Below are 13,599 nucleotides of genomic sequence, written 5' to 3' on the forward strand. Positions count from 1 at the left end.
CCAAATCTCCATCATTCCATTTAATATTCGGCGCAACGGAAATACTCCTCGTCGACTACAACCCCAAATGACCACAAACTCTCCTTTCATAACTACTCACTTTTATTCGCTTGTTAGTATCATCAGGCACCACCCCAGGAAGCACCGACATCCGCCTATTCGCCGGCAAAGTCGCCATAACTTTAAACAAATACTCCGCTTCATTCTTCATCTGATCCCCAGCCATCATGTCGCAGATCTTCTTTTCGCGAATCGCCAGCACCCTCTTTGCATGTTGAGCGTCGAAAGAAAGATTATCGATGATGTCGCGACACTAAAACAGTCTTCACATAAAGTTACAAGGACGTGGAGTACCTTGGTGAAGAACGCGACCATCTTATCATCCTGGATTCTCCGCGCGAGTTCTATGGCTTCGGTGGCTTCTCTTTTGGCGTCGTTCTTGCTGTGTTGAGCGAGGTTGATGCGCATGGTCAACATGAGGCTGTTGATCACCCATTTGGGCTTCCCGATGAGTTTGGCTTCGTTTATGCATTGGCGGGCGTAGGCGCGAGCTACGTTGTACTGTTTGAGTTCGATGTGGAAGCGGGAGAGCTCGTAGAACAACCAGCAGAGCTCTCTGGAGGTTGTTGCTTTGCGGAGGCGGTCGTTGTACACCGATATTTGTTTCCTAGAAGAAATGAGTGAAAAGTGGTTACCAAACTGAGTGTTACTTCCAGTCCACGAAGACTTCAGCAAACTGGACAATGACGGAGTCCGTTGAAGGTTCGCGACTCAGTTGGAGCCCTAGCAGCTTGTAGATCCTCTTCTCAGTCTCCCATTCTTTTTGGTCCGGATTCAAGCGTTTCAAATCATAATGAGCTTGACAAACAGTGTCGTAGATAAGGTGGAGGTACTCTTCCCGATGGGGGAGGATCTTCTTCGGCGTCTTACAAAAAGTCTTGAGTTTCTCGGCGTATTCAAGCACCGAGAACCAGGTCTTGTTTTCAAGAGCCTCCTTCATTTTATCGGTGAGGTAATCAGCTTCTTGTTTCGCCACAATCCTCACTTTATTCAACTCCTGTTCTTGGCGGATTTTCAAGTCACCCGTCGAAGACGTCTCTTGGTATTTAATAAAGTAGAAGGGACGTCGTGTCCGGAGGAGCTTCTGCTCGTACTTTACTTGGTGGTAGCCGGTTTTGATCAAATTCTCGATTTTGGAGGTGCCGGCTTCGTTCGGGGAAGCTTTCCCCGGGTGCTTCATCATGCTTTTTAAAAACAGTTTGTCTTTGTAGAGAGTGTCCAGGTACTTCTCCGCCATGTAGTTCTTGATGTTCGTGGTGTGATTTTGTAAGGGTCTGTAAGGGAAGTTCAGACGAGGAGGTTCCGCGTTGTGTTCTATCTTATGGGAGTGAATACTGTCGACGATGGTGAGCTCGGCGTTGCTTGGAATCCTCTGCTTCTGGTTCTTGTAAATGGAGGAGCGCAAAATAGGCACCACGTGCATCTTATTTGAAGCATCATGTTTCTTCTCCTTTTTAACCTTCTTCTTCTTGCTTTTGGCCGGGAATCGAATCTGCTCCTCAAAGTTCTTCCTCCAGGCCAATTTCCGAATAATCAAGAAGTGGTCACGGAGAGGCCGGCCAGCTCTCTCCCCCAGACAATTCTCAATAGCATTCGCGCACTAAACAACTCCAATCTTAATCTTAAAGGAAATAACGTTTCTTACATGCATGGCCCCCATCTGGAAGCAATCAGGCTTCTGCCTCCGCGGAATCAGCCTCGTGTTCTGCACCAGCCCGTCTTCAAACTCGCAGCTTAGGTACGTCATTAGCGCTTTGTGCCCCAGCATCACCAGGTCATCGGGGTCTAACCCCAGAGCCGTCCGAATGTCTTTGAGGGCTCCTTCGTACTGACACGCCATGGCTCGAGCTCGGGCTCTGCCGGACAACGCTCGACGGTCATTTGGGGCTTTGGTGATGGCCAAATCAAAGAACTTCAATGCTGTGGACGCAACAGTAGAGTTAAGTCAGTGACTCGTGGGTGTTACCTCTGGCGAATTGTTCGAGGCGCGAGATGTAGTATCCCAGTTCTCTGTAGAAAATTTCGGAGGCGTAGACCTCCTCTGTCTTTGCTAAACCACCACGTGCAGTAGAGGCCATCGGAAAAAACTTCCAAAAAAGTTAAGTAAAATAAAAATGTCACTTTTGACAGATTGGAGACAATAAAAAACGGTTTCATAGCCGTGGCACTTAAATTACCAAAACTACGAATTTAACTATAAAATATCGAAAAAATTTCCTCCGTTTTCAAAATTAAATTTCTAAAATTGGTGTCTTTTGCTCTACAAGAGTTAATAAACGTCTTAAACATAGTGTTTTCCCCAAATTTTATAGCTGTGGCACTAAAATTACCAAAACTACGAATTTAACTATAAAATATCAAAAATTTTTGATCCGTTTTTAAAATAAAAATTTCTAAAACTGGTGTTTTTGGCTTTATAATTTTGAAATTTGGTAGAGTTTAGACACGACTTAAAAATACTGATTTTGCCAAATTTCATGATTGTAGAATTGAAGTTACAAGATCTACGAATTTTACTATTAAATATCGAAAATTTTTGCTCCGTTTTTAAAATAAAAATTTCTAAAATTAGTGTTTCTTGCTCTACAATTTTGAAATTTGCTGGAGTTAATAAACAACCTAAAAATAGCAATTTTCCAAAATTTTATAGCCGTGGCACTAAATTTACCAAAATTACGAATTTTACTATAAAATATATCAAATTTTTGCTCCGTTTTCAAAATGAAAATTTCTAAAATTGGTGCCTTTAGCTCTACAATGTTGAAATTTAGTAGAATTATTAAACGACTTAAAAATAATATTTTTCCTAAATTTCATAGCCGTGGCACTAAAATTACTAAAACTACGAATTTAACTATAAAATATCAAAAATTTTTGATCCGTTTTTAAAATGAAAATTTCTAAAACTGGTGTTTTTGGCTCTATAATTTTGAAATTTAGTACAGTTTAGACATAATTAAAAAATACTAAATTTGCCAAATTTCATGATTGTAGCATTAAAATTACGAGATCTACGAATTTTACTCTATTAAATATCGAAAATTTTTGCACCGTTTTTAAAATAAAAATTTCTAAAATTAGTGTTTTTTGCTCTACAATTTTGAAATTTGCTAGAGTTAATAAACGACCTAAAAGTAGCAGTTTTCCAAACTTTCATAGCCATGGCACTAAATTTACCAAAATTACGAATTTTACTATAAAATATATCAAATTTTTGCTCCGTTTTCAAAATGAAAATTTCTAAAATTGGTGTCTTTTGGTTTACAAGTCTGAAATTTAGTAGAGTCAATAAAAAACTTAAAAATTAAAAAATCCTCAAATTTCATAGCTGTGGCACTAAAATTACCAAAACTACAAATTTTAGTATAAAGCATCGAAAATTTTTGGCGTTTTTAAAATAAAAATTTCTAAAATTGGTGTTTTTGGCTCTATAATTTTGAAATTTAGTAGAGTTATTAAACGACTTAAAAATAGTATTTTCCCTAAATTTCATAGCCGTGGCACTAAAATTACTAAAACTACGAATTTAACTATAAAATATCAAAATTTTTGATCCGTTTTTAAAATAAAAATTTCTAAAATTAGTGTTTTTTGCTCTACAATTTGGAAATTTTCTAGAGTTAATAAACGACCTAAAAATAGCAATTTTCCCAAATTTCATAGCCGTGGCACTAAATTTACCAAAATTACGAATTTTACTATAAAATATATCAAATTTTTGCTCCGTTTTCAAAATGAAAATTTCTAAAATTGGTGTCTTTTGGTTTACAAGTCTGAAATTTAGTAGAGTCAATAAAAAACTTAAAAATTAAAAAATTCTCAAATTTCATAGCTGTGGCACTAAAATTACCAAAACTACAAATTTTAGTATAAAGCATCGAAAATTTTTGGCGTTTTTAAAATAAAAATTTCTAAAATTGGTGTTTTTGGCTCTATAATTTTGAAATTCAGTAGAGTTATTAAACGACTTAAAAATAGTATTTTCCCTAAATTTCATAGCCGTGGCACTAAAATTACTAAAACTACGAATTTAACTATAAAATATCAAAATTTTTGATCCGTTTTTAAAATGAAAATTTCTAAAACTGGTGTTTTTGGCTTTATAATTTTGAAATTTGGTAGAGTTTAGACACGACTTAAAAATACTAATTTTGCCAAATTTCATGATTGTAGCATTGAAGTTACAAAATCTACGAATTTTACTATTAAATATCGAAAATTTTTGCTCTGTTTTTAAAATAAAAATTTCTAAAATCAGTGTTTTTTGCTCTACAATTTTGAAATTTGCTGGAGTTAATAAACAACCTAAAAATAGCAATTTTTCAAAATTTCATGTGGCACTAAATTTTCCAAAATTACGAATTTTACTATAAAATATATCAAATTTTTGCTCCGTTTTCAAAATGAAAATTTCTAAAATTGGTGTCTTTTGGTTTACAAGTCTGAAATTTAGTAGAGTCAATAATCGACTTAAAAATTAAAAAATCGCCAGATTCCATAGCTGTGACACTAAAATTACCAAAACTACAAATTTAAATATAAAGTATCGAAAATTTTTGGCGTTTTTAAAATAAAAATTTCTAAAATTGGTGACTTTAGCTCTACAATATTGAAATTTAGTAGAGTTATTAAACGACTTAAAAATAGTATTTTCCCTAAATTTCATAGCCGTGGCACTAAAATTACCAAAATTACGAATTTTACTATAAAATATCAAAAAAAAATCCGTTTTCAAACTCAAATTTCTAAAATAGGTGTTTTTTGCTCTACAATTTTAAAATATGGTGGAGTTTAAAACGAATTAGAAAATAGTCATTTTCTTAAACAATTCTCACGTGCAGTAGAGGCCATAGGAAAAAACTACTAAAACAGTTAAGTAAAATAAAAATGTCACTTTTGACAAATTGGAGACAATAAAAAACAATAACTTTTCTTAGTTTTATTATCTATCTTATTAATCATCGGGATTGTACTTCATGTTGGTGCTCAACTTCTTCTTGTCTTCCTTGTTCGGAATGAACTCCTCCTCGCGTTTCGTCGGCATAATCGACAACCTCTTCGTCGACTTCTTCTTGAGGTTGGAATCCGAAAGTCGGATCCCCGGAATCATCGTCATGCGCCTCGCCGAAGGAATTACAGACATCGCTCTAAACAGATGTGCAGCTTCGTCTCTCATCTTATCCCCCGCCATCATCTCCAAGATTTTCTTCTCGCGCTGCAACAGCACTTTGCTGCTGTTCGCCTGGTCGAAGGAAATGTCTTCGATGACGTCGCGACACTAAAACCCCACCTTCATTATTTACCAAGTTCTTCTGATTTTTGTTACCTTCCTGAAAAACTCCACGAGTTTCGGATCCCCCATTTGCTCCGCGACGGTGATGGCCTCCAAGGCGTCGGCTTTGGCGTCGTTCTTGCTGTGTTGCGCGATGTTGATCCGCATGAGGAGCATAAGCGCGTTGATAATCCACTTATTCTTGTGGATGCGCTCGGCTTCATTCATGCACTTCTTGGCGTAGACGCGCGCGACTTCGTACTGTTTGAGCTCGATGTGGAAGCGTCCCAGCTCGTGGAACAACCAGCAGAGTTCTCTGGAGTTTGTGGCTCTTCGGAGGCGGTCGTTGTACACATTCACTTGCTTCCTAAAAAACGAACTGTTGAAAGTTAGGGAGTTGTCGTACCGACCTCCAGTCGACGAAGACTCCTTCGATCTGCGCAACCACCGAGTCCGTCGAGGGCTCGCGACTCAACTGCAGCCCCAGAAGCTTGTAGATTCGCTTCTGCGTGTCCCATTCTCTTTGGTCGGGGTTCAACCTCTTCAAGTCGAAATGCGCTTGACAGACAGTGTCGTAAATCAGTTGGAGGTACTCTTCGCGGTTCGGGAGGATCTTCTTGGAGGTTTTACAAAACCCTTTGAGTTTCTCCGCGAGTTCGATCACAGTAAACCACTTCTTGTTCTCGAGGGCTTCTTTCATTTTCACGACGATGTAATCGGCGTCTTGCTTCGCCGTCACTCTCAGCTTATTCAATTCTTCTTCTTGGCGCGCCTTCAAAGCTCCAGAAGACCGCGCTTCTTGGTACTTAATAAAGTAGAAGGGCCGCCGCGTGCGAAGGAGCTCCTGATCGTACTTTACCGCCTTGTAGCCACTCTTCGCCAAATGAAGGATTTTGGCCGTGCCGGCTTCGTTGGGACTTTCCACTCCTGGAACATTCCTCATGTTCTGTAAGAAGAGTTTGTCTCTGTAGAGGGTGTGCAGGTACTTCTCCGCCATAAAATTCTGGATATTCGTGGTGTATTTCTGCAGAGGATGATAGGGGAATTTGATCCGCGGAGGATCAATGTTCTGTTCGGTCTTCTCCGAATAAATTTGATCGATTATCTGGTGGTCACTCTCGTTGACTCGTTTGCACATTTGAGAGGATATCGTGGCTAAAAGCGACTTCTTCGCATGAACATCTTGGGGTTTCTTAGTTAGTTTCTTCTTCCTCCTGGAGCTCAAGTACGGTTTTTTCTGTGCCTCGCAATTCTTCCTCCACGCCAATCTCCGGATGATCAAGTAATGATTGCGAAGCGGCCTTCCAGTTCGTTCTCCTAGACAGTTCTCGATGGCATCGGCGCACTACAAGAAGAACTGACTCGGGTTAACACTCCACCAGGTTCTTACATGCATGGCTCCAACTTTGAAGCATTCGGGTTTCTGTCTCTTCGGCATGAGTCTTGTATTTTGAACGAGACCGTCCTCAAACTCGCAGTTCAAGAATGTGATCAGAGCTTTGTGAGCCAGCATGAGCATGTCGTCCGGGTCTAAATCCAGAGCTGTTCTAATGTCACTGAGAGCTTCTTCGTAGTGACAGGCTTTGGAGCGAGCCCACGCGCGACCTACTAGAGCTCTGCGGTCTGTGGGAGCTTTGGAAATTGCCAAATCGAAGTACTTTAAAGCTGTGGAAGGGTAAGATAGTGTCGGGGGTGGGTTTTGGGGGGTTACCTCTCTCGTATTGTTCTAAACGGGCGATGTAGTACCCTAGCTCTCTGTATAGGGTTTGGAAGGCGTACACTTCTTCTTTTTTTGGGGCGCTGGAAGTCATTTTTAATTTACGGAAAAAAAAATGTCAGTGTGACTTTTAAAGTTTTTTGGTGAACAATTTGTAACAATATACAGCGTGATTCATCTACAACATGGTGTAAGATTTTAGCGGAAAAAAGTAAGTAAAAAATGAAAATTTCTTTTGCTCAACAATTTTGAAATTTGCTAAAGTTAACAAACGTCTGAAAGATAGTAATTTCTCTAAATTTTATAGCTGTGGTACTAAAATTACCAAAACGACGAATTTTACTATAAAATACCGAAAATTTTTGCTCCTTTTTCAAAATAAAAATATCTAAAATAAGTATTTTTTGCTTTACAATTTTGAAATTTGGTAGAGTTAATAAACAACCTAAAACTAGTAATTTCCCCAAATTCTATAGCTAGAGCGCTAAAATTACCAAAACTATAAGAAATCAAAAAATTTTGTTTCGTTGTCAAAATAAAAATTTCTAAAATTGGTGTTATGTGCTCGACAATTTTTAAATTTACTAGAGTTATTAACCGACTTAAAAATAGTAATTTCTTCAAATTTCATAGCTGTGGTACTAAAATTACCAAAACTACGAATTTTACTATAAAATATCGAAAATTTTTGCTCCTTTTTCAAAATAAAAAATTCTAAAATAGGTGTTTTTTGTTTTTCAATTTTGAAATCTGGTAGAGGTTAATAAACAACTTAAATATATTAATTGCCCCAAATTTTATAGCTGTGCCATTAAAATTACCAAAACTACAAATTCTAATATAAAATATCTAAAATCTTTGCTTCGTTGTCAAAATAAAAATTTCTAAAATTAGTGTCATTTGCTCTACAATTTTAAAATTAAGTAGAGTTATTAAACGACTTAAAAATAGTAATTTCTCCAAATTTCATAACTGTGGCACTAAAATTACCAAAACAACAAATTTTACTATAAAATATCGAAAATTTTTAGTTCGTTTTTAAAATGAAAATTTCTAATATTGGTGTTTTTGGCTCTATAATTTTGAAATTTAATAGAGTTTATACACGACTTAAAAATACTAATTTCCTTAAATTTGATGATTGTAGCACTAAAATTACAAAAACTACGAATTTTACTATTAAATATGGAAAATTTTTGCTTTGTTTTAAAAATCAAAATTTCTAAAATTAGTGTCTTTTGCTCTATAATTTTGAAATTTAGTAGAGTTATTAAACGACTTTAAAATATTGATTTTTCCAAATTTTATAACTGTGGCACTAATATTACAAAAAATACAAATTTTACTATAAAATATCAGAATTTTTGGTTTGTTTTTAAAATGAAAATGTCTAATATTGGTGTCTTTGGCTTTATAATTTTGAAATTTGGTAGAGTTTATACACGACTTAAAAATACTAATTTCCCCAAATTTCATGATTGCAGTACTAAAGTTCCTCAAACTACGAATTTTACTATAAAATATCGAAAAATTTTTATCCTTTTTTAAAATAAAAATTTCTAAAATTAGTGTCTTTTGCTTTACAATTTTAAAATTTGGTAGAATTAATAAACAACTTAAATATATTAATTTACCCAAGTTTTATAGCTGTGTCATTAAAATTACCAAAACTACGAATTTTAATATAAAATATCCAAAATTTGTTATCCTTTTTCAAAATAAACATTTCTAAAATTATTGTTTTTTGCTTTACAATATTGAAATTTGGTAGAATTAATAAACAACTTAAATATATTAATTTTCCCAAATTTTATAGCTGTGCCATTAAAGTTACCGAAACTACGAATTTTAATATAAAATATCTAAAATTTTTACTCCGTTTTTAAAATGAAAATTTCTGAAATTGGTGTCTTTTGCTTTACAATTTTGAAATTTAGCAAAGTTAATAAACGACTTAAAAATAGTAATTTTCCCAAATTTTTTGACTGTGGCACTTAAATTACCAAAACTACGAATTTTACTATTAAATATGGAAAATTGTTGCTCTGTTTTAAAAATAAAAATTTCTAAAATTAGTGTCTTTTGCTCAATAATTATGAAATTTAGTAGAGTTATTAAACGACTTAAAAATTGTAATTTCTTTAAATATCTCATAACTGTGGCACTAAAATTACCAAAAATACAAATTTTACTATAAAATATCGAAAATGTTTGGTTCCTTTTTAAAACGAAAGTTTCTAATATTGGTGTCTTTGGCTTTATAATTTTGAAATTTAATAGAGTTTGTACACGACTTAAAAATACTAATTTCCCCAAATTTCATGATTGTAGCACTAAAATTACCAAAACCACGAATTTTACTATTAAATATAGAAAAATTTGCTCCGTTTTAAAAATAAAAATTTCTAAAATTGGTGTCTTTTGTTCTACAATTTTAAAATTTGGTGGAGTTAATAAACAACTTAAAAATCATAGTTTTTCGAAATTTTACAGTTGTGACACCAAAATTGCCAAAATTACGAATTTTAGTAGGAGATGCTGAAAATTTTTGCTTCATTTCCAAAACAAAAATTTCTAAAACTGATGTTTTTTGTTCTTCAATTTTGAAATTTTGTTTATTTATTAAACGATATAAAAATTGTATTTTCCTCAAACCTCATCGCTGTGGCACCAAAACTACGAATTTTAATAAATTTTATTGACTGTGAAAATCCATTAATTAACAAGTCAATTCGCAATTTTTGGCAGGATAGCAAAACAGTGTGACTTTTAAAGCTTTTTATTAAACAATTTGTCAGCACACGCATAAAAAAAGTTAAAACTAAGCGCTCTAAGTCTACAGAGACTCTACTTTGCCAAGACTAGCAAAATATGTCCAACATTTCAACAATAAATACATCTTGTAACGTCTACCGTAACGACACAACAAAGAGAGTAGTGGAATTTGGTATAAAATTCTCGAAACTTTAGTAACAATATACAGAGTGACTCATCTACAACATGGTGTACGACCTTAGTGTAAAAAGGCTGAAATGAAATGGAAATGAAAACGATGCTCTTACACTATAAGTCTCTTATCTAAGTTTTTTCGGGTAGATGTGGCGGATATATTTTCCTTAACGTTAAGTTAGATTAATGAGTTAAAAAATTAGTGATGTTATATACAGGAGTGAATGTAGCAAGTATTATAAAAATACCCAGTTTTACACAGACACTAGTCTAGACTAAGGCAATGACGATGAAACTACAATATGTTCGAAGGCCTCTCGTAAAATTTGAATGTTGGAGTGAGTGATTTTGATATCTTACAATCAAATCTAAGCTTAGAATTAACTTATTTTAGTTAGGAAAATTTGAGAGACGAAATGGCAGTTAAAACATCAAACGAACTGTAAAGTAAAATGATATTCATTTCCTCAACACCCTGTGAAATTACCTATAATAACCATAATGGTCCTTTAAAATAGCTACTGCTCAAAGACCAGTAGTAACGATTATCACAATTTTCGTTAACCTAACTATACAAACACTTGGTGTGGCCGCAAGAGTCAACGATTTCCTCTCTCAAAGAAACTCTACAAACTAACTAAACTTTTAGAATAGCACGCCAGTTCCAAATAACAAAAAGTCGTTGTGTCTCAAAACCATTGACTCTTCTTAAAAATGACTACAACCATCCGGCCGGCCCATTGTGCCCACTCAACGGAATGACTCCTGGTAACTTCGGCAAAGACTGGGAAGTGTGTCCTTTGAACTCGTCCTCGGGAGTCTGCGAGGACCCCGTCGCTTGATTACTGGAAGAAGAATAGTAGAGAAGCGGCTCTCTGGAAGAAGCAGCGGCGTGTCCCGCCGCCACGCTCTCTTCAGTCGTGGAAGGCGTCATCTCCTGCTTATCATGCGCCCTCAGCGGGACCTCCGGGACGCGCGTCGGGACGCTGGAAGCGCGCTTGAGCACCTGGGGCATCTAAAAAGCAACCACATCACCACGTCACCCCTCGCCACTGCGTACCTTTTTCGGCGGTTTTTTCACGCTGGCGACCTCTCTGGTGGCGCCCGCCACGACCGGACTCGTGTTTCGCGACGCCGAGAACTTCTTCCTCTTCTTCTTTAGCAGTGCTAATCCGTGCGCTAAGCCGTGGAGCTCCGGTTCTGGCTGCACGTCCAGGCTGGGATTCGAGTCGGAACTCCGCACCGACCCATTATCCTCCGAAGCTGGACTGTTGCTGTGACTGTGGGAGTGGTTGTGTCCGTTTTCTCTGCAGTTGTTGCAGACTGAATCTTCGGAGCGGGACCGTCCGATCAAACGGGAAACTTTTCCAGTTTTTGCTGCCTCGATCAATGTCCCCCAGCGGCGTTTGTGCGAATGACTTCGTTTCAAATGAAACCTGCAACTCTTAACCATCACCGACACAAAGAGGCGGGTGAAGCGGTGCACTTACATTGAAAGCGTCTAGCGTAGGCATACTAAAGTGAACGGAAGAAATAAGAAAATTAAGCGTCAGCCTAAGTCTATGCAGTGATTGGGCACGTGGGGGTGGTTACTCTACCTGCCGATTCCTCGGTGGTGGTTGTGGTTCTGGGAACCTTCGTTGATGCTGCCTTGAGACGAAGACACGGTGCTGCTGTGTTGGGTGAGTTTGCGAGGGGTGGAGTTGAAGATGCCCGAGAGGGTGCTGCCGAAGAAGTCGTGGTGGGAGCTGCCATCCTGGTGGTGGTGTTGGAGGGAGGCTATAAACTCGGCGACGGGAGGAAGAGGCGCCGTCGTCGTGGAAGGTTGAGGACCAATATTAAACCCTTTCATCAAGCGGCGCTCTTTCTGTCGGTTCTTCTTACCCCCAGTGCCTGGAGAGTTAACACTTAACAACAAGTCGGTGGTGGTGGATGTTAATTACCCATTCCGCTATGCGCAGTCGACGTGTTCATCCCCGAATTTTTGAGTATTTCAATAAGTTCAAAGCGGAACGCTGATATGTCCTGTTTGATTTCATTCACGTCATCCTCGGTAACTCCCTGATTTTCCGCTTTTCTTTGTTCAACTGTCACGTAACGGCGCACCAAGTTTCTCATAATACTCTATAGAAAAGTCGACAATGTAACTAAATCAGTTCTCACAATGCACTTAATTATCTCACCTGATATCTAAAATCTCTTTCGCTGGCTTGTTTAACTTTCCGCTGCAACGAAAAAACTCGCTCAACTCGAGGCTAATAAGGGATGCAAACATGCACTGAATTCAATTCGAGTGATATATCGCCCCCAATTTACATAACACGAATCGTTACAACTCACCCTTATCGTCCTCATGTGCTCCTTTTTGGCGGCGCGAGAATGCCCACAGAATTTCCTCCGAGCCCATTGGATCACGTACCAGATACTCTTAGGGGTTGGGATGATGTTGAACGGAGGTGGCGCAGTACCCCCTTCCTCGAAATAACTTATCCACAGTTTGCTCCTTGCGAATTTCCACTCGACATCGGCTCGTTCCTGCGGAAATAACGGGCTGAATTAAGCGGGTCCAAAGATGGACCCTGGACGAAAACCGGAAAGAAAATTTGGAGCAAGGGATGATACGGGAAAATTCAATTTTGGAGGGATAAAATCAGCTGTATTTATTGTATTGATTAGATTGGGATTTCAAGACGACCAGCAAAGGGTGCAAGGTGGAAGGATATTACACGCTGACAACACAGGAGTCGCTTCGCTTCAATAAATGTCAAGAAATCGGAATACTGGAAGCTTATTATAACAGCTTTGGAGGAATATATTGGAGGATGTGGGGATTGTAAGCTGGTTTCAGGCGAGCATTGCAGAACATCGCGAAATGAGACATGACAAGAAGGAGATTTCGGAATGTTTGGGGAATTTTACCGGCAATTTCCACCAGTTGTAGAAGCTCTTTCAGGACACCACTGTTTTTTTTTTCTGTTTTTCTGATTTTCTGAACAAAATTCGGTTAATGATAGATTGTGATTTATTTTAATTTGAGAGTTTTTAATTAGAAATTTTCATTTTTAAAACGATGCAAAATTTTCCGACGTTGCACAAAAAAATTCGTAATTTTGGTAATTTTAGTGCCACACCTATGAAATTTGAGGAAATTACTGTCTTTAAATTGCTTATTTACTCTACCAATTTTAAAATTTTTTTAATATAAGACAAATTTTAGAAATTTTTATTTTAAAGACGAAGCAAAAATTTTTGATGGCCCTTACTAAAATGCGTAGTTTTAATAATTTCAGTGCCACAGCTATGAAATTTAGGGAAAATATTATTTTTAAGTCGTTTAATAACTATACCCAATTTCTAACTTGTAGAGCAAAAGACACTAATTTTAGAAATTTTTATTTTGAAAACGAAGCAAAAATTTTCGATATTTTGTAGTAAAACACGTAGTTTTCGTAATTTTAGTACCACACCTATGAAATTCGGGGAAAATACTATGTGCATGTCGTTCAATAACTCTCTCAAATTTCAAAATTGTAAAGCAAAAGACACCAATTTCAGAAATTTTCATTTTGAAAGCGGAGTAGGGGAGAGGGGGGCATAGTGG

General features: G+C 36.9%; 3 protein-coding genes across 4 annotated transcripts in view; all 3 read right to left on the bottom strand.

Moving 5' to 3' along the window:
* Nucleotides 1–55: 55 nt before the first annotated feature.
* On the bottom strand, nucleotides 56–2,138 carry LOC148166264 (outer dynein arm-docking complex subunit 4-like). The gene is made up of 5 exons (XM_088048517.1): nucleotides 2,027–2,138; nucleotides 1,706–1,980; nucleotides 711–1,660; nucleotides 355–667; nucleotides 56–313 (listed from the first exon to the last, which is right to left on the bottom strand). Exons 1-5 carry the CDS (start codon nucleotides 2,136–2,138, stop codon nucleotides 56–58), a joined length of 1,908 nt encoding a protein of 635 aa, XP_087904643.1.
* Nucleotides 2,139–5,014: 2,876 nt separating this feature from the next.
* LOC148166265 (outer dynein arm-docking complex subunit 4-like) lies at nucleotides 5,015–7,143 on the bottom strand. Its single transcript, XM_088048518.1, has 5 exons — nucleotides 7,044–7,143; nucleotides 6,723–6,997; nucleotides 5,743–6,677; nucleotides 5,387–5,699; nucleotides 5,015–5,338 (listed from the first exon to the last, which is right to left on the bottom strand). The coding sequence occupies exons 1-5, from the start codon at nucleotides 7,141–7,143 to the stop codon at nucleotides 5,015–5,017; spliced, it is 1,947 nt and encodes a 648-aa protein (XP_087904644.1).
* Nucleotides 7,144–9,814: 2,671 nt separating this feature from the next.
* The window catches only part of LOC148166266 (transient receptor potential-gamma protein-like), a 129,063-nt gene continuing 125,278 nt past the window's right edge, over nucleotides 9,815–13,599 (bottom strand). For both annotated transcript variants that reach the window (XM_088048671.1, XM_088048670.1), the window contains 6 exons: nucleotides 12,339–12,533; nucleotides 12,182–12,223; nucleotides 11,942–12,122; nucleotides 11,597–11,891; nucleotides 11,059–11,434; nucleotides 9,815–11,013 (listed from right to left, as the gene is read on the bottom strand). In XM_088048671.1, coding sequence (XP_087904797.1) covers nucleotides 10,717–11,013; nucleotides 11,059–11,434; nucleotides 11,597–11,891; nucleotides 11,942–12,122; nucleotides 12,182–12,223; nucleotides 12,339–12,533 — 1,386 coding nt within the window. In that variant the 3' untranslated portion in view covers nucleotides 9,815–10,716. The remainder of the gene's footprint in view (nucleotides 11,014–11,058; nucleotides 11,435–11,596; nucleotides 11,892–11,941; nucleotides 12,123–12,181; nucleotides 12,224–12,338; nucleotides 12,534–13,599) is intronic.

The sequence above is a fragment of the Gnatocerus cornutus genome, unplaced genomic scaffold (genome assembly GCF_029298725.1).
Source record: "Gnatocerus cornutus isolate USDA-ARS CGAHR unplaced genomic scaffold, icGnaCorn1.1 ctg00000023.1, whole genome shotgun sequence".
Classification (NCBI taxonomy): Eukaryota; Metazoa; Arthropoda; class Insecta; order Coleoptera; family Tenebrionidae; genus Gnatocerus; species Gnatocerus cornutus.